We start from the raw sequence: 20,339 nt of genomic DNA, 5'->3' as shown, positions 1-20,339 counted from the left end.
GTGGTGCAAATCGGCCCGTCATCGATTTATCTCTTGGCCTCTTGCTAAGAAAATCTGGTCACTTTTGTCAGTGGTTTGGCGAGCTGTGGTTGGTTTCTCGATGAGCCCTTTCGATTGGGTTTTTGTACGCCCAAAATACCCCACACCGGCACAGTTGCATATGAAGATCTTGTTCCATTTTCTTAGATACTGGGGATGCTGGCACAACTGGACCACTCGGAATGCCTTTCTTTTTGATTCGGCATCTAATGTTCCCAGACACATTGCCAGGCTTAAAGGCCTTTTGCTTTGGCAAATAGATCTCCTTTGGCACTCTGACTTGCTCCCGCGGGAAGACTTACTTCCCTGGCATATAGCAATTTCCACTGTTTTTGCCATGACTTGTGTACCTCTGTCCGGGTTTTGTACTGACAGTTGACACACGTTGGTGTACAGCCATCGTGTATCTTGTAATCATGTAAACTTGTACCTTTTTTTCGTAATTAATACAATTACCTTATTTTGCCATTAGAGATTTGACGCTTGGAAAGGGCCGAGGCAAGAGGAAGACCACCAATCATTACCCTCCAAAGAAAGACCTTGCATTTGAAAGGAGTCTTGTTCACCCAGCCCTCCATCACAGTTGCCTTCCACCATGACTGAGATTTCCGCAACCCCCATACCGTATTGGCTTTAGTGACTAGCCATTAATGATCTTTAATCAGAAGATGGTACACCTGGTTAGCCGAGGCCTTTTCCAAATTCAACCGGCCTGCTAGGACCCAGTCCTGCCAAGGGCGATCCACAACAAGGGCAGGAAAGGGTTGCCTACTCTGGAGGACTAACAAAAGCTGTTCCCACAAATTATGGTATCCCCAAGGGATTCGGAAAAGCCGCCTGGCAATACGAAAGGATATGAAGACATTACGACCGGCAAGGGTGGCATCTGCAACAGAAGTCAATCCCAAACGGGCCATGCGGTTAAATTTTGGCCAGAGCTCCTGTTTGCCTTCCCATGAAAGTAATCTCAAGGCCGCCAACAATTCCAGTTGAAAAGAGTTAGTATGTAAGCGGGCCTCCGCTGGATGCCAACTCGCCTTCTGGAGAACCAATTGCCGGGAGCCGACCAAGTGAACAAGCAGGGATGAATAAGGACTCGAAAATCGAGAGTCTGCATTAAGAACGTGCCACCAGGAGCTTCAAATCTGTGTATTACCATGCAGAAGCCCACGGTCCTCAAGAAAATAACGGGCTATCACGGCCCACGGGTGATGCTCCACACACATGGCACGAAAAAGAGACCAACGAAGAGCCAGCATATGAGTTTCAGCATCCAAAATGGCCCCCCCACCCAGACGTTTGGGAGTACATGTATGCAACTACGAAATCCACGAAATACCTGCCTGCAATGAATCCTTCTTCCATAACATGAAACGAATGGGCCGCGTGAGAGCATTCAAAGTGGTAGGAGTCCAAGGCAGCAATGGCAAGAAATATGTGAGCATTGGCAGCATAATTATCTGAGCCACTTTAAGGCGAACATGGAAGGGCCAAGCTTGCAACTTCCAATACAGAAACTTCGCTGCCAATTTCTGTGAAATCCACTCTCGCAGTTGTTTTGGCCGAACATCAACCCCCAAAGGGTACCCAAGATGCCTGACAATGAAACCACGGGGAATAACCTGGCCCTGCCAGCCCAGTGACTGTAAATCGGGCTCCGTGCAACTGAGAATAGCTGATTTGGAAGTATTGATATGTAGACCAGAAGCCTGACCAAAGAGCGTCCAGACATCTAATGCTTTGCGAATATTGTCCTTGTCTGCATGTAAAATCATAAAGTTGTAATCAGCCAAAGATTGACTAATGAAGTGCTAACCAAAAGAAAGAGACAATCTGGCCAATTGAGCAGAAGCTGCCATGGAGGATAACATCGAAAGAACCGGATGAGTCGCTAGGGCAAAGAAGAGAGGACTCAGAGGACAACCCTCTCTCACAGAGCGTGCAAGGACAAAGGGTGTTGTAACACCACCATTTAGCATAACTCGCGAAGAAGCCGCAGCACTAATGGTGTAGATCAAGCGGGACATCCGAGTGCCAAAGCCCATGGTAGACATGAATTCTGCAACGAAAGACCAGTCTAAGTAGTCAAAAGCCTTTTCCAGGTCCAATTGGACCAATACCACTTCCTAATTAGAGTACCTTGCATAGTCAATTGCCATTTGTACATTTAAGATATCATGCAGAATGTTGCGACCCTTAATGAAACCATATTGAAGAGGATGCACAATGGCCGGCAGATGCTTGTGGAGCCGATTCGCCAGTACTTTGGAAAAGATTCTATACATCGAGCCCATCAAAGAGATTGGTCTCCAATGTTGCAACTGTGACAGCGAAGGAACCTTTGGAAGCAATTTGATAAGCCCTTCTTTCCATGAGGAAGGCATGAACCCTGTTTCCCAAACCTGCTGAAACATAGCCGTCAATGGCTTCACCAGTTGGGTAGCAGAACTCTCAAAGAATTCATTGGTGAGGCCATCCCAACCGAGACTCTTCTCCTTAGGCAGGTGCAACAAAACATCCATAACCTCCTCCTCACAAATATCTGTCTCCAAAGTAGTTTGCATCTCATGTGGCACCTGATGGTGGACCATATCATAGAAGACTGAACGTGCATGCGCAACCTGATCAGAAGGTGCCTGAGAAGAACCAAGAAGATCTAGGAAATAATTCCTGCACATATTAACAATGGTCTGAGGGTCAGTGACCATTTGACCTTCTGAATTCTGGAGCCTAGTCATATTTTCTCGAGCTGGAGAGGCATGCAGAGCGCGAAAGAACTTATGAGTTTGACAAGCACTATCTTGCAAATTCTCAGTCAAATTTTACAATTTGGCCTTCTGATAGGATTTCAACTAAAACTCTTTAATCAGGTTAGTCAAACACATCGCCAGTGACAGCAGAAATTCATCATCTGGAGTGTCCACCAGCAGCAAGCAAACCAAAGCCAGAAAGCTCTCCGCTGCGTGTCGACACCGCCGACAAAGAGAGGCATGGTGGATCCCATACTGTCGAGCAATCCGCTACACATTCAAGAGCAATCGTTCAAAGGAAGCAGTGCCCTCCGAGGCGAAGTCCAATAAGAATCTATCAATCACTTGCTGTATATAACCTTGAAAGAGTGGATGCTTCAAATAAGAGGAGTTGAAACGTAAAGGGAGTCTATCCAGCAATTTCATAAAAGGAGCAATGGGTTGTGCAAGCATCTCAAGCTGGAGAGGGAATGGTCCGACAAGGCATATTGCTGCAAGACTGTCATTTCCAGCATCTCAGGAAGAAAATCATCATCCTGCATAATGTACATGCGGTCCAACCGCGACCATGTAGTTGCATACTGCGCCGAGTGAAAGGTAAACCCTGTAGCAGAAGGGTGTAGCCAGGACCATAGGTCTTGCTTAAGTACAGCAAGAGCAAACTCATGCCATACCCGACTTTCCGGAGCGTCCATCACCGAATGCCCTGAAGTGGACTGCGAAGAATCAACACACATATTGAAATCTCCCATCAAAAAACCTCGTCTGCCAAGTGACAAGGAGGTTTTCAAGGTATTCCAAAGATCCTGGCGGGGTAAAGGGTCATTCGGAGCATATAGGCCCAGCAACCAGAAGATCTCTCCTTCAAATAAAACTTCAACCACCACAAAGCGGCCATGTACATCATTTTTAATAAGAACCGGTTGATATTTCTCATGCACAATCATAAGCACACCAGAATAATGCCTGGCGTGTGTACAGGATAAAACAAGCGAAACCCATGGCAATCCGCAACTTTTCCAGCTTCACTATGACTCTTGTGCTCTACCGCACACAAGACATCCCACTGATTCTCATGTAATATAGTCCACATGGCATGTTGTTTATGGCGAGAACAAATGCCTCGCACATTCCACGTGGCTATCTTCATATATATTCAAAGAGAAGATCAGGAACGAGGCACCACTTGCCTCGATTTAACCTTTTCTGCTAGAATATCAAGGACACCCTCATCCAAAAAATCAGCTAACACAGCAAAAGAGTTCTGACGGCCAGCTTTAGAGGTAGACGGAATATCCACTGTCTTGGGGATGAAACGGGGATGACGACGATCCCATGGTGTAATCACATTCCCTCGAGAATCAAAAGCCAACTTAGCGGGTGGACCCTTTGGCTCGACGGCATAGACTGTCCTGGTAGACTGGTTACGAGGAGCAAAAGAAACCATAGTATGCGCAGCGTGCTCGGAAGACAACATTTCTTTCCTGCGCATATACGTGCCCATGGAATCTTGTGAAACATCAGGCCCAGAAGCTGCCAGGCCAGCATCAACCTTTTTTGGAACATGCCTCTGCCCAGTCAGTGCCGCTGGAATCCAAACCCGAAACCGGGTGTTTACCTTTATCTAGAACTTTAGGTGGCTGGGTTGCATCCTGTGATGGAGCATCAAGCACCATGTCTTCTGTAGGCAGCATAACATGCTCAGCATCTGACAACGGTTGCTTCTCTGGGCATTCGGCCATAAAATGCCCCAATTTTCCACATGAAAAACAATGTCCTGCAAAGTTGGCCCATTTCAAACGAAAGTGCAAAGGATGCATGCTAGAGCAATTAATACGAAGCCAAGCAGGCCTTTTCCTAGCAGTGTCCCATAACATACATAAACGGTTGCGATTCATGGCCCTTAAGCTCGGGGGCACTAGCACAATTCCCACAGCAGCCATGGCATCCTTTAACAAAGGCCAATAGACAGCCGGGCAGTTTTCCACTTCAATCCACACCGGGCATTCACGTTGAAGCAGGCGCTGAAAGTCTGCCATCGGGCGCCATGGCACAACATGGACCAAACGGCGATCAAAGAACAAAGGTAGTTTAGACCGAAGATCAGCCCGATGCGTTTCAGATTTCAACAGCACCTCATAGAAGCCTCGGGGCCCAACAAAAATTTCCTCAACATACTCTCCCTGTAGTAAATGGTACAGCCACTAGCGAATATGGGAAAGCACTGGAATCCTGCCAGTGAAGAAGAGAATAACCGCCCGTTCATAAAACACCGAAAAAGAACGCAAGACAGTTTTCGGGTCCACCGTGGCTTCCAGAACATCTTCAGTTCCAGAGTCCGAAAAAGCTTCATGATTATGCTGGACATGCTCGCCAAGCAAAGTATTGGCAAACTCCAGCAAATGCTCCCAGTCAATGTCCTGGGAATCGACAGAGTCAGAGGCAACCTGAGCATAGGAACATTCCTGATTACCCATTGTCTCTTCGGGCGTATGCTTGGAGCGCTTGCCCGCAGGCTGAAAGTCAGGAGCCAGAGGCATCTCCTCTATACAAGGAACCATATCCTCCAGTTCCTCTGTATCAGAATCCGGACCAAGGGCTGCCACCGTTTGGTCGATAAAAGCCATATCCAGGCCAGCCATGCTTCTCTCTTCTGTTACAAACTATTGATTCGCGCCGAGGCGAAGAAGAAAACTGTTTATCCTGCTCTGTCACTTGATCTGTTACCTGAGCTGAGACGGGACGACAACAAAGGTGAAGCGGCAGGTCACATAGCCGCCATCAAGCAGAGCCCAGAGAGGACGGCAACTGCTCTGCAGATTCCAGTGTCAGCTGACGGGCATAGGCCAAGCCGTGGAGAAAGCGCGAACAGCAGGGCGCTGCAGGCGCTGGCAGCAGGGCGAAACCCTGGGCACAGCAGGCGGGCGTAGACGGACTACAGCCACGAAGGGGCAGACAGCGGAGCGAAACCCTAGTCGCAGCAGGCGGCGTTGGCGGAGCAGGCACAAGGCGTCGAAGACCCCAGCCGCAGACGGGGGAGGACGCGCAGCCTGTCTCTCACGCTCCTCTGGCAAGCGAACAGGGGCAATAGGGCCCAGGTCGGGTGGCGACGACAGGGACCCCAATACGCAGGGCGGACGGGCGACGGTGACGACCAGGCCCCGCAGGTCAGACAGCCGTCGGCAGGGTGGGGCTGTCAGACAACGACATCGCCAAGTCCTCCTCCCTCCCTCCCTCTCTCTCTCTCTCTCTCTCTCTCTCTCTCTCTCTCTCTCTCTCTCTCTCTCTCTCTCTCTCATGTAAAAGATAATTGTATGAATTACAAAAATTTTACAAGATTACATGAATATAAGATACAGGTGTTGGGTATGGAGCTCGCGTGCGTAACCAACAAGCTATGACGGATGAAACTCCATGGAGGGGAGAGAGAGACACAGACAGAGACACAGACACAGAGCTCTTGCACGTACACACAAACTAAAAGATAGATTGATAGTGAGATATGTAGGATGAAAGTACAAGTGATAGGGTTTGAATATATAGACTAAGGTATCCACCTACACTTTTGACCCTTAGTTAATGCTAAGTGATGTAAAAGGTGTTCACATCTAAACACGCACTTTTACACACAATAATGTGTGTTCACGCACCGGGATAAATAAATCTAACAAACCCCCTTCACGTCATGGGTGACTGAACTCGTGACACAAAACATACGGAAAAGTAAAAAAAAGGGAAGGTCTTACCTCAAAGAGGCACTGTCTAATCCTGTACAATGATTCTAGAAAAGGAGATACATAAGTGAGAGAGATACAACCCAAGGTAGATCATCACATGGTCTACCGACAAGCTCAAGGACCCAATGTAAGACATTGTTCAGAGGTGTGTATGCATGGCTCAAAGGCTGATCAAAAGCCAGCATGGCCTAGAGGCACTAGACACATGACTAGAGGCCAAATACATGGGTATAGCTTTCGGGATCAACTCAGAGGTTATGCACAAAGTGATTAAAATCATCCCTAAAACATAACTCTTTTGTGAATAGAAAGAAATATAACTCGTTTTGGATTGCAATCTGGGCAGAGAACCCCACACAATTATTTAATAAGTGATGGAAAGGTCTTAGCCCATACATGAGCATGGCCAATGTCTAATTCCAACATTTATATTTTATATTTTATATTTTTTTAATATTTAATTTATAAAAAATTATCAAGATAAAAAATACCCCCTCGATGTTAATGTCGTGAACATTGCGATCAATGTCGATCACTTGCAAAGACGTCACCAAACATTTGATGTTTGGTAGGTCATTTTTCGCCCAATGTTGAGGACACGAACACTTGGGCAGTCTTTAATGTGTCGTCGAAGACCCAAATTTGATGTAGATATGAGTCAATATGCAAAGCCTCACAAATCGGAAAATAAATTTTGAAAGTTCAAGCTCAAATTGAAAAAGCCCCAAATTTCGTACAATAAATTTGAAGAATGCAAGCACAAATTTGAAAAGGCCCTTTTTTTATGGGGAAAATGATGAGAGATTTTGATAAAAAGCAAAAAAATCCCCAATTTTGTCTGAACTACCCCTTAAGAATTTTAAAACTTTAATTAATTTAAGGTTAAAAACCTTCTCTATGGTCAATGGGGCTGATGAGAAGTTAGCAGTCAATGAGCCGACAGGGCACATGTCGGCGGGGCACACAAAAATGACGGGCTAGGACAACGCAGACAAACTTGACAGGTCATGTGGATGTGACATGAGATGTGATGGCTAGAGCTAGTTGATGTTGACATGGTCATCAAGACTGAGTGAAGATTCAAGTTGTGACACACAACATGTGGCATGGCTGGTGTAGGAAGATGTGTCATTGTGCAAATACAGCTGCTGCATCATCATATTTGCTATCGCCAAGTGTTTCCAGCCCTGCATTTGCTGGTTGCAGCTACCGCCCTGCTCTTCCAATGCTGCCAAGAGCTGTCAACTGCTGTTCAAGAGCTTCCATCTTCGTTGGATCAGGCATCTTCATTCTCAGCCCTGCGTTTTCGGGACAGTGCAGCGTACGCTGCTGTTTACAGCAGCTGTCACTATTTGGAGGCTGCTTGCTGCAATTCGGGATCCATTCAGAGTACGACACATTAGAGCTCATCTCTGCCCCAATCCATTCTGCGACACAAGAATTCAAGGTTTCGTATTCACTCTTGCATAATTCTTCATCATTCATTCTGCAATGAATCACCTCTGGGTTCTTCCATTATCACTTTTGTGTCTTGTCGTACACTTGTGTTTATCTTTGATGCTCGAGTATTTCTTCACAATGACCCCATATGATATGTATAGACATAATTTGTAGCAAAAGTGACTAACCAGGCAAAGGTTGCTTCAGACAGTGGTCCTCAGCCTGGGAGAAACCTATTAAATGCCCTCCTCATATCCAATATACTGATCGCAATCTTTTCCAAGTGTAAACCTTAAGAGCCTTCAGTACATATACTTGTCACCAATTTTTGACCTCATAGACTTCGCTTGTAGTACGAAGGCAGGCTTACTTCAACTATTTTGAAGGCATGGAAACAGCTTCATCTGATTTATTCCAATATCTATCTTCTCACACCAGTCTGGAACCATCTAATCCCAGTGTAGTCTGCACTCATTGCACCTAGGGTCCCCTTTCTACTGGGCCAGCTAATCACATGCCATATGCACTTATTGCACCTAGGATCTCCTTTCTAATGAACCAGCTTCTGCTATCAACGCATGGAGTAATACTTTAGCCTATCTCAAGAGGCTCACTTTACCTACTCATACTCATCCTCGCGGCTTTCTGGACATCCTTTGAGTAATGGAGGCTGTGATTCCACTTACATGGCACCAAAAGCACTAGAAACATGCCATTCCATTTCCATTAAAAGTTCAATAGCAGTCTACAATCCCAACTGTTCATCCATTTCATTCATCTTCATCACTTACAAAGTTGTCTTCCTCACCTTATCAGCAGAGTTTCAGAAATTTAGACAGTGACAGGAATATCTTGGCACCAGAGGCCATTGGTATTGGTGCTCCCAAATACTTCCTGGCTCTAGGTTTTAGAGAATGAATCTCTTTCACAAGCAATGGGATTTGAGGGAGTGGTTTTGGTGGGCATACACAGCATGCAAGAACCAACTATCTTAGACTTCAGACACTTGAATAATGCATTGTCATCTGGTTTGCATGATGGCACTGGGCAGTGCTTGGCCATGAAAGTCACACTCTCATCTTTCAGGATCCATTAAGTAATCCAACTATGTTCCTAAATAACATACTTGGAATTCATAAATGGATCAAAATGCTCCGCACTTAAATTCAGGTTAACCTTTCAAAAAGAATATTGCCATATTGTCATTTGTTTTGCATGAAGGCACTGGGCAGTGCTTGGCCATGAAAGTCACTCTCATCTTTCAGGTTCCATTAAGTATTCCAACTATGTCCCTAAATAACATACTTGGAATTCAAAAACGGATCAAAATGCTCCACACAGTTAAATTCAGGTTAAACTTTCAAAAAGAATATTGCCAGCCAAAAAGCCTGGCACGTAGAGATTCTGCTAGACATTTTGGTCATGACATTCATCACACTCATGTTTGACTCTCTTCAATTATCACATATTTTGTTCAACACACTGCTAATGACTAGTAATTTAATCATATGCAATGTGCATCACTTTGGTCTTCCTAACTAACATTACTGAATCACTTCATGAAAATGGTAAGAGAAAGACTCCTTTGGATGACCAAAAATCAATATTCAAAACATATAGGCATGAAAATCTTAAAAACATTCATTCTTGCCAGACGTACATCATCCGCATGGTCCTAGGAATGGTATTGATGGCTTGCAAAAAATTGCCAGGGTGCTTCCTCAAGCCAGCTAGCTGCCAACACACATTATTAAAGCAGATATCCACACGCATCTAAGATTGCCCTTCTTTACAAACAAGACAGTGTTCAAACAAATTAGCTTACTACTGCTCTTTCTATGAAGAACTGCCGAGGCATACGAAGCATGGTACCATCAGCATCCTTTGTCTTTAAAAAGTATTCACGAGCTTCTTTAATATCTTCCCGCTGTGTTATCATAAATCAAGGAATTCTTTTCAGCCTGTTTCTGGAACTTAAAACTCATAATTATTACAAGTCCAATTAAAAGAATCATTCACAACCAACTTTTGTTTCAAACCATTTGCCCAGCATCTAGCCTGAAAGATGACTGGCAGGCTAAGAAATAAAGCAACACCCAAAAACAACTGACGGCACTGCTCCTGGGATCTGCACGCATGATCCTTCGAAGACTGGCCCCAGGCCTTTCCTCCCTCTCCTCATCCTCTCATCTTTCCTTTTCTGTCTGCACAACAGCTTCCTGCTTTCCCACACCGAGCCCTCCTAGTCCTCCTTTCCTCTTCTACTATTGGGGGTAAAGGCGCCTCTGCCTAGCCACCCATGTATTACTACACTGACAATACCCGCGCCTACACACTGCAGGCGGTGGGCGCCCATCATTGTTACTTCATTCTTTATTCTTTCAATGACATTTGAATAAAAGGAAGTCCAGTCACACATTGCGACTATTGGAGTTCCCACATTGTGTGTGTGTCTCTCTCTCTTGCTCTTGCTCCTTCCACCATAGCTCTTGCTCCCACTCATGCTTCCACTTCAAGGCTCACCTCCCTTTAACTGGTATCGGAGCCTTCTTCTTCGTGAGCTCGAGCTTGGTCTGGCACACTCTCAACTTCCATTCAAATACCTACAGCAATCATCTCTTTGTTGGCAGCCATAGCCACCCCATTCGAGCTTCCTATCGGTTGCATTCTTCTTGGGCACTCTTTGAGCCTTCTCAAGTAAGTTGGAGCAGTCCCCATAGCCCTCACCTTGCTGGTGCAGCATCACGTTGTGTGGAACATACCTTTTTAGCAACAGCTCACGTTTTTCATCTCCTACAGGATATTTTCTTCATTGGGCAGCTATACAAGCACTTATACACTTGGTTTTGATGCTTGCATTGATCCTTCCACTCTTGGCATTCCGTTTGAGCGCTAAGCTTCAATTTTGGACTGTTATAACAATCCATAGACTGTCATAAAACAGGGCAGCACTCATCTTTTATGTCTACACTCATTGCCATTGGTTGGATGATGTCCGGTTATGCTTAAGTGATATCTATATGTATGGGAATGCTATGCCCATGTTATGGGTTAGCTTTGGAGCTGATTTTGGTACTGAAATAGATCGGTTAGACAGTGTATTCACTGCTATATACAGCAGGGCCGAACCTCTTTTAACAGGGATTTTATGTGCCTATTACTTCTGCCTATGATTTGGGTGTTCTATATGCACTCCTAATATGTAATATTGATGCTAGTACATTAGTATATCATACACCCATGATTTGAGGTGACTTTGAGCTTCATTTAAGGACCCTCTACCTATTGGTCAAGGGTGCTTCTCGGGTGACTCATATGACGACACGGATATATACAGAGGTTAGCATATGTCTTGTATTGCTCCGAAATGCCTTTTGAGCTTTGATCGAGCTCCGTCTTGGTTGGCATTTGATTGACATTGGTCTACAATGGCATGCTTCGTGAATATCATTATGCCTATGGTCTATGCTTGACCCTTCGGTACATGCTTTGATGCATAGGTCAGAAATGCATGCTCCTTACATTGTCTATGTTTGATTGCCACTTGGAGCTTCAGTTGGGTGTTCGTTTGCATACTTTGGAGCTCTTGGATGCTTATTTGGGTTGTCAGAGATTTGACATTGACTATTACAAGATGTACTGGATGTTATAGGTGATGCTTGGCCAATCCCTTGCTCTGGATGCTCCATTGATATACAGTCTTGGCTCCATGATGCCTTATGCATTCACATGCTATCTTTGAGCTTGGTTGCTCGATTAACATCGATCTTTTTGCCAGTGGGAGCTTCATGCTATCTTTGGATATTGTAGAGCTTGTGGTTTATGCAGTTGAGCTTCTTGAGTAGATAAGATTGGGATCTCTTACATGTCTATGCTCTTGATAGATACTTATCTGCATTGGATGCTTTTGGGCTGATTTGATCTATCTTCTCTTTGAGCATACACCGACCTTTGTCAGGTATTTGGGTGTTTGGCTCATGGTTCTTGGCTACTATAGTGTTTGTTGCATGCCCACTTCATACACAATCTGACCTGGCAGTCATACTTGACTTTGAATCACTGTTAGCTCATTGTTTGCTCTCTTTTTCTCACTGCTGTGATTTATTACAGCAAGCTGTTTTATGCGGGCTGTGATGTATTTACTGAGCTTAATCATGTCATTTTGATATACTTTTGGTACTATTTGGTGGACATCTAGTCATTTTAACAGTTTCTCTTATTTTCAGCTTGTTTTGGCAGTGGTTTTGGCCTGTTTACTGCTAATTACAGCAGGTTGTTTCTGCATAGTCTGCCTCTATTTGACTCGTTATGGCTGGCCATCTCAAAGATACGGCTTTGTTTAACATTGCCAAGTTGGATGGCACCAACTATAGCTATTGGAAGTCTCAAATATGACAGGTTTTGGTACAGAAATTGCAGATTAAGCCACTAAGAAACAAAGGTATTAAACCCGAGAACATGGATGATGATGACTAGGCTGATTTAGATGCACTATGCAAGTCCACTATCATTTTATCACTCTCTGAAGAGGTCCACAATAATGTTGTTGAAGATGAAGATCAGAGTGTATGGAATCTATGGGAAAAGATTCATGAGCTTTATGCAAAGTAGAGCCTTGCTTCGCAGATGTATTGGCTTAAATAGTTGATGGATCTCCGTATGAAGGAGGGGACCCCATTGTCTGCTCACCTTAGCCAGTTTCATTCTATCATGAAAATTTGCTTCAACAGGGTATTGAGTTTCAACATAATCTGCATCCTTTGTTTTTGCTTCGCACTTTACCTGAGTCTTGGGATGTATTTCGCACTACAATTTGTACCAACAAACTTGATAGACTGAAATTGAAAGATGTAGAGAGTGCTCTTTTGACTGGAGAAATTAACAAGAAAAAAAATTATGCTTCATGCAGTTCACATGATCTATCCATTAGAGTGGCAGAAGTGGCAAGAAAGATAATGATCGTCATGGGAAGGACTCTTAGAAGTCCCGATCTAAGTCACCACGGACGCAGCAAGTCCCCTGGACATAAGTCTGATCTTACATGCCATTATTGTGGGAAAGCAAGACACATACAGCCGCAGTGCCATAAGATGCGCGATGACAAGCGCAATGAAAAGGGGAAAGAAAAAGTGCAAGAGAAATCCAATGATCGCAGCATTATACCTGCAAAGTCCAGCATAAGGATTGAGGAGATAAATGTCATGCAGCCTGAGGAATCCGATGGTGACTACATCTTAGCAACCTCTTTATGTGATGCCTCTCAGCTGACCGAGGCTCAATCTATTCATGCACAGTGTTGGTTCTTGGATTCGCGTGTGTCTTTTCATGTGACCCCCTACCATGAGTGGTTTCATACCTATTGCAATGTATCTGGTACTGTGCGCTTAGGTGATGATCGGTCTCTTGCTATTGTTGGCATTGGTGATGTCACTCTACAGTTTCCCTCTGGTAGCACTTTTGTCCTGCATAATGTACGCCATCATATACCCGCCTTGACTAAAAGCCTTATATCTATTGGGCAGCTTAATGATCCACGTTATCATATATCATAGTTACCTGGAACGGGGAACAGGGAACGGGAACGGGAACGGGGGGAACGTCCAAGGTGGGGAAACGGGAACGGGGGGAACGGCTCATGTCTTAAGTGCCCCTAATATACCCTGCATGACCCAAGTTGCCCCAAAGAATATCCCTCTAATTGCCCCAATACTCCTCAATGCTCCAAATTGACCCAAATGTCCCAAAATTGACTTGATTAATTTGCCCCAAAGAATGCCCCTCTAATTGCCCCAATACTCCTCAATGCTCCAAATTGACCTAAATGTCCCAAAATTGACTTGATTACCCCCATAGCTCCAAATTTCTCTAAATTGCTCCAATTATCCCAATTTCCCTTGAAATTAGACAATATAAATGGATGATTACCTTGAAATTGAAAATAGGCTGAAATTTGATTGTGATTTGCAAGAGTTCATAATGCATCAAATTTGAACTTTGCATGGACTCCTGATTGGCTTGTGGGTTGTCTTGACACTTTGAATCTTCAATGAGAGAGAGAGAGAGAGAGAGAGAGAGATTAGTATGTGCACATTAGGCAATGGAGATGGGTGAACATGTGGTAGGAGTGTGATACAAGCAAAAAGAAAAAACTAGAAAAAACATAGGCCTGGAACGGCTGTTCCAAACAAGGAACGGCAGGGGAAACGGCAGGGGAAACGGCAGGGAACAGCAGGGAACGGTAGGGAAAGGCAGGGAACGTTCCCTGGCCGTTTCACCTCCTTCGAGATTCTAGAACACGTTAGGCCGTTCCCTGTTTCTATGTCATATATGCTTTGGTGATTCTGCATGGAAGATAACTTAGGGCAGGGCTTATTCTTGCAAGAGGTGCCAAGTTTGGCAGCCTATACCCCTTGGTTGTATCCGTATATTACTACACTAACAGTACCCACGCCTACATACTATAAGCAGCGGGCCCCCATCATTGTCACTTCATTCTTTATTCTTTCAGTGACATTTGAATAAAGGGAAGGTCGGTCACACATTGTGACTGTTGGAGTTCCCACATTGTGTGCGTCTCTCTCTCTCTTGCTCTTACTCCTTCCACCATAGCTCTTGCTCCCGCTCGTACTTCCACTTCAGGGCAGGCTCACCTCCATTCATCTAGTCCATCTGCACCTCCATTGCCCAACTATCGTGATCTCCCACATTCACTTGTATTCTTCTTCTCATTTTTCTTGTTTTCTTTTCAATTCCCTCCCTCCATACTACAGCTCTGCCTCTACCCCCACTCTCTCCCTCCTTGTCCTGGAAGCTGCTTCCTCCCTCCCAGCTCCCTCCCTTTTGCTTTATTTTCCTTCATCGAGATTATACAGCCCAATCATTCATGACTCCCTGCACACGCACATCTCTCCATGGACAATCCACCGGTTGAGAAAACACAAGGGCAAACTGTGACTGCACAAGAGTTTACAAACAATTACAACTAAAAATTGACTGCTTTGGATGAATTGAACCAAAATCATATTGTAATGACTGAATGAATGATGCAAAGAAAGGAAAGGATAGTTTAAATTATGGGGCCAACTACTAGTTAGCCAGAGGCGGTGATGCCACCGGTTGAGAAAACACAAGGGCAAACTGTGACTGCACAAGAGTTTACAAACAATTACAACTAAAAATTGACTGCTTTGGATGAATTGAACCAAAATCATATTGTAATGACTGAATGAATGATGCAAGGAAAGGAAAGGATATTAAATTATGGGGCCAACTACTACTTAGCCAGAGGGGTTGGTGGAGGCTCAAAGTAGAGGCAGATGAGAAATCCTGACAAGCCTATGTCTCTCTTGGAGCCGGCTGAAGGGGGCCTGACTAAGTCGTCGATGATGTCAGAAACAAAAACAGTGTATCGTACTCAGGTAAGGCCCAAAGGCGAGCAAACAGCCAAGTTCAATGCCAAATGATGAAGGATGAGCCAGTCAGCTGGGGAGCAGGTGCAGACAGCCAAAAAAACAGCTTCCCTGGCCATAATGATGATGTTGCAGGCTACAACAGCAGGAGTACCTCCTGGCCAGCAGCAATGGGACAGTAGGAAGCTTTTTTATGACATGGCACATCCTAGATGCAACAACCACATTCGCAGCAGCAGCATTGATGTTGGGGCAGAAAATGCAGGAGCACGGTCCTCAAGCTGTCATGCAGCAGTAGTGACCTGCGTTTTGCAGCAGACTCTGCAAATGCAGCGGCAGAGATCACATTTAAGCAGAAAATGATGATGCAAAGGCAGCAGACAGCAGCATCTCTCCCAGGACACAGTCACCACATGGACAGGATGAGCATGGGCACATCCAAGTTGGGCTAAAGGCAGATGGCAAGGGTGGCAAAGATAATGGCAATAGAAGCTGGAAGAAAATCATGGCACTTGGGTGTTAGGATCAAGGCTGAGTTATATGCCCCAGGTGGCATATCTATAGAACTTTTTGAGCCATTTGTCCGATCAATATTACAGCCTCTCATTGTTTGGACTAATTATTTAAATTTGCATTTTGGGACAGTATGAAAGCCAACAAAATTAGCCAATCATTATGGTATTAATCTAGGCTAAATTTGTGTAGCTTAACATCCCTGTTTAGGGCCAAACAGGAATTCAAGAGGGATTCACAAGCTTCATTCTTCATTCCTTCTTTTCACCCTCTTGTCACAGCTAACGTCCCACTCCAAAGAGACCCAAGCATTGAGTAAAGGGCACTGTAAAAGTGCCCTAGGGCCTACCAGGTCACAGAGGACAAGGTTATCTCTCTTCTTCTTTTTTTGTTTAATTTTGTATCTTTAAAGGTGTATATTGTCACCCTCATGTTGTACATTAGGGAACCAAAATGCATGACTGCTCTCATGGGTGTTGGTGATGAAAAAGTGCTGCCAAAACTGAGATGGGTGCCCTAGATCAAGAAGTGAGTCATTGACACTCACATGCTCCATCCAAGGAAGTAAAAGGGGTATAAGCTCGCGCATATGCAGGCCACTTGGAAGGGGCCCAATCAAGTTCTTGACAAGCCAAGCATCCAATTCACAAAACACAATGGTGTCCAAAAGGAATACAAATTGGGGCATATCTGTAACAGATTTTTACTTGACCAGTACCCTCAATCAAGGTTTTCACTTACTCCAGCAACTTTTGACAAGCAAGCACCCCCTCTCGCCATCATGTCATCGCTGAAGGTGGAAGAGGAGCTAGGGCCCCTCCTTCCGTCATGTCAATGCCGAAGGAGGTGAACCATTAGTATAGCCTAAGGTGATGAGAACCTGGTGAAGAATGGAAAAAGCATCTTGACTTCAAACTTGTGAGAAGAAACAATCTCCAAGGTAGCATCCACATATGCCTAAAACTCAACCTAGGAAGCGGAAGCAAACACCCTCAACCTCTGTGTTGATCCAAAAGGTGAGGCCCTAAAGAGGCACAGAAATCCTATCCCCAACCCAATCACAACCAGTAGATACATATAATGTCAGTCCTTGTTGAATTACATGCCCAACATGTAAGTACCAAAAAAATAAAAACTGGCATGCATAACAATCCTTCACATTGGGATGTGTTTGACCCAAGGCTAAGGATAAAAGTAAACCTACAGAACATGCAGCAAAAACAGTAGATGAACACTTATGGGATGTATGGATAGAGGTTCTACTTAGCCTTGCCTAAGGGACCATCTAGAGAAGTGGCATAAAGGTTCTAGCCTGACTAGCTTAAGGATGTTAATGGATGGCTAGACTAGCTACTCTAAGGACCCTAATGAACAACTAGCTAGCCTAAAGATACTAATGGAGGACTAGACTAACCAGCCTAAAAACACTAATGAGCAATTAGCCTAACGATAATAATGGGTCACTAGACTAACTAGCCTAAAGACCCTAATGAACAACTAGCCTAAGGATAGGGCCAACCTGCATCAGCTGAGGTGTCCTGTTTGCTGCTGTCGCACTAACTCTTGGCTTCACTTCAGAGCTGCTGTCCATCATCACCGACATCTGTTCTCAGCCTGTGTAGCTGCCACCCAGCCAGTCCAGAACCTCCAACAGCCTGCCATGTCAGCTTTTTGTTGCATTTTCAGTCAGCAGCTGCTCTCTAGCCTTATGCCATCATTCAGGAGCTGTCGCCTTGCCTAGGACAGCTGTGTTTTGCAGCAGATCATATTTTCCAGCTGCAGCCCTGCATTTTCTGCATTGTTCAGGCTGCCCTGCTGGCTGCTGCTAGTTTCAGCCTGTCTGGACTCTCCTGTCTGCATTTACAGCAACTGATCACTTCCAAAGGCTACATGATGTGTTTCAAGATCCGTTTAGAGTACAACACACTCTTCAGCTCATCTCTACCCCGGTCCAGCCAAGACATGGAGGTTTGAGGTTCATTCTATTCACATTAGCATATTGTGTGTTTGTTTATTATTTCCATTATCTCTAAGTTATTCGTCATCTTTGAGTTCCATTGCTTTCATTGTGTTATTGTACCCTTAAGAGTTTTTCTTCTTTGTTTGAGTATTTCTTTACATGGCATCAGAGCTATGTACACTCTAAAGCTAAGCCTTGATCTCAAAGCTTGACATCAAAGAGAAGTAAGAACACAAAAAGGAAGATGTCTTCATCCACCTCATCCCCAAAGTAGTCTCTTCACAAACTATGTCAAGAGCCAAACAGGAGTTGTACTCTCAATTATCTCCTACTAAGCTAGGAAAGAAGGAGATATGACAGACAGCCATATCCAAGATGTACAAGATGGAAGAAACTTGTTTATGTTTCACCGATTGAGTTGAAATTGGAAGTGATGCGTATTTGGTGTATCCTTCTGTAATTGGGGGACCTGACCCAACGTGAGGCTCCAATAGTCCTACAAGATCCTATGGCTTGTGCACATAAGCCGAAGGTGTTGATTGAGGTTGATTGGGACTGTCAAAACTCTCTCTAAAAGTTTGCCAGAATCATCTTGGAATGGAGAATGAGAATATGCTAGGAGCGAAAACTGAAGATTCCAACTCCCAATGTGGGAGATGAGGATGTGCAGTGTAATCCAAGGTTTTGGAATGAAGAAGAGAGAAAATTGACGTATGGGCTAAAAGAGAGTGGGATGGGAGGGATTTGAGAAGAGTGGCTTACATGCTCAAATGAAACAAAAGATGTAGATATACATGATGAAGGATGTCTCCTTTGAGAGCCCCCTCTATTGAAGTTTACATACAGAAAATCATCCAGATGCACACCAAATGCACACCAAAAGGAGAAACAGGAGAGGATTTTAATTCATACGACTGAAAGGGGTTGTACGAACCTGACACTGGGCCTAGTTGAGATGAAGAAGATGGGTCGCCAGTCGTCCCAAATGTCATATGTTCTCCATGATTGGAGAGGTGGCCAACCTCACCAACCGGCTTGCATGGAGTAGCAAAGCTAGTAGGAGGGGTGTAAGTTTGACTATATGTGATGCGAAAGTACTCTTGAAACTCCTTTGATATGAGACTGAAATCTGGAATAGAAGAAACCAAAGAAGGTGAAGGTGGGGTGTTGTCTTCCTCGCCGAGTCCATAATGCCTCCTTAGGACCTTCAATGCTAGAGAAGCCTAATAAGACATCATGGGGTCAGAAGAAGGTGACTGAGACTGTGATTCAATTACAAGTCATTAAGTATACCTCGCACAAAACCTAGCACTCCACAATATCCGCACGATACTCTGTACAAGAGCACTGGCTTTGATACCATGTGAAGGAAATTGTGAAGAAAACCTAGCACTCCACAATCAGATACTCTTTACAAGAGCACCGGCTTTGATACCATGTGAAGAAAACTGTGAAGTAGTTGCTAGGGTTTGCATTGAGGAAACACAGAGTGTACGACAAAAACACAATGATACAGACACAGACCTATAAAACTCAAACCCTAAAAGCAAAACTCAAAACTCAAAGAAAGGAACAAACACAAGCAGAAGGAGAGAGAAAGAGAACAACTCTGAAGTGAATGAATACTGTAAATGAATGTAAGAGTGTACAAAGTCCCCAAGGGAAAAGCAATAGTGTCGAAGAGTGACGTCCACCAAAGATGGATCCCGAGTACTGTAACCACTAGTCAGAGATGAGAGAGTGTTGAATAATGAAGGGCAGCAGGCTGGTCACCAAAACACAGCAGTCGAAGGCTGAAATCTGGTGTAGACTGTGAGAGTGCACGACGGAAGAGAAACACGAACGCAAAGAGAAACACACACAGAGAGAGAGAGAGAGAGAGAGAGAGAGAAAGAGAGCAGAAGATGAAGGAAGAATACTACATTGACTGAAGAAGAATATTGATACAAAGGGGATGGACTCATCAATCCCTGCACGCAATCGACAACACTAGTGGGGGCACCAAATCAAGCTGATGACAATGCTAAAACCAAGCACGGAGTGTGGAAGTGTGCACCTGCATATGACAAAATGAAGATTGGAGAGAGTGTGTCTGTCAAGTGGGGAGGAAGGCTATAAATAGCCAACAAAGCCAAAAAACTGGTTGAGCTGCACCAGTAGTGTAATAAATGCTGGTCAAATTGGAAGAAATACCAAAAAAATAATAGGACGCCACAAAAAAAATCTCAGATGGCAGAAACAATGTCCAACACATAGAGACAGACTGGAAAAAACAGAAATTGACCTAGGGATGCACACAAGAAGCCAACAACTGAAGGAAATGCACCTAAAACTGCTAGAGCTCCTATTGTCTCCGTTAGACTCTAACAAGAGCTCACAACCACAAGATGACAAACTGACATGACTAACATAGGCAAGCTAACATCCCCTCTCAAAGCCTAGGAGTGTCTAAACACCCAACAAGCTCATGTGATGAAGAATTGAAGCCTAG

At 44.4% G+C, this 20,339-nt stretch overlaps 1 protein-coding gene across 2 annotated transcripts in view; it reads right to left on the bottom strand.

Moving 5' to 3' along the window:
- LOC148018101 (Pseudouridine synthase family protein) overlaps positions 1 to 20,339 on the bottom strand; it is a 121,254-nt gene that overhangs the window by 57,797 nt on the left and 43,118 nt on the right. For both annotated transcript variants that reach the window (XR_015687608.1, XM_087661118.1), the window contains exons 11-12: positions 9,792 to 9,895; positions 9,627 to 9,700 (exon numbers count right to left, since the gene is read on the bottom strand). Coding sequence is in view for 1 of the 2 variants with exons in the window: in XM_087661118.1 (XP_087517244.1) it covers positions 9,627 to 9,700; positions 9,792 to 9,895 (178 nt within the window). In the remaining variant the exon portion in view is untranslated. The remainder of the gene's footprint in view (positions 1 to 9,626; positions 9,701 to 9,791; positions 9,896 to 20,339) is intronic.

This window comes from Lygodium microphyllum, chromosome 21 (genome assembly GCF_053477565.2).
Source record: "Lygodium microphyllum isolate KBCC chromosome 21, Lygodium_microphyllum_v1.1.10, whole genome shotgun sequence".
Taxonomy (NCBI): Eukaryota; Viridiplantae; Streptophyta; class Polypodiopsida; order Schizaeales; family Lygodiaceae; genus Lygodium; species Lygodium microphyllum.
The sequence above is the reverse complement of the archived record's forward strand: the minus strand, read 5'-3'. Positions and strand labels throughout refer to the sequence as shown.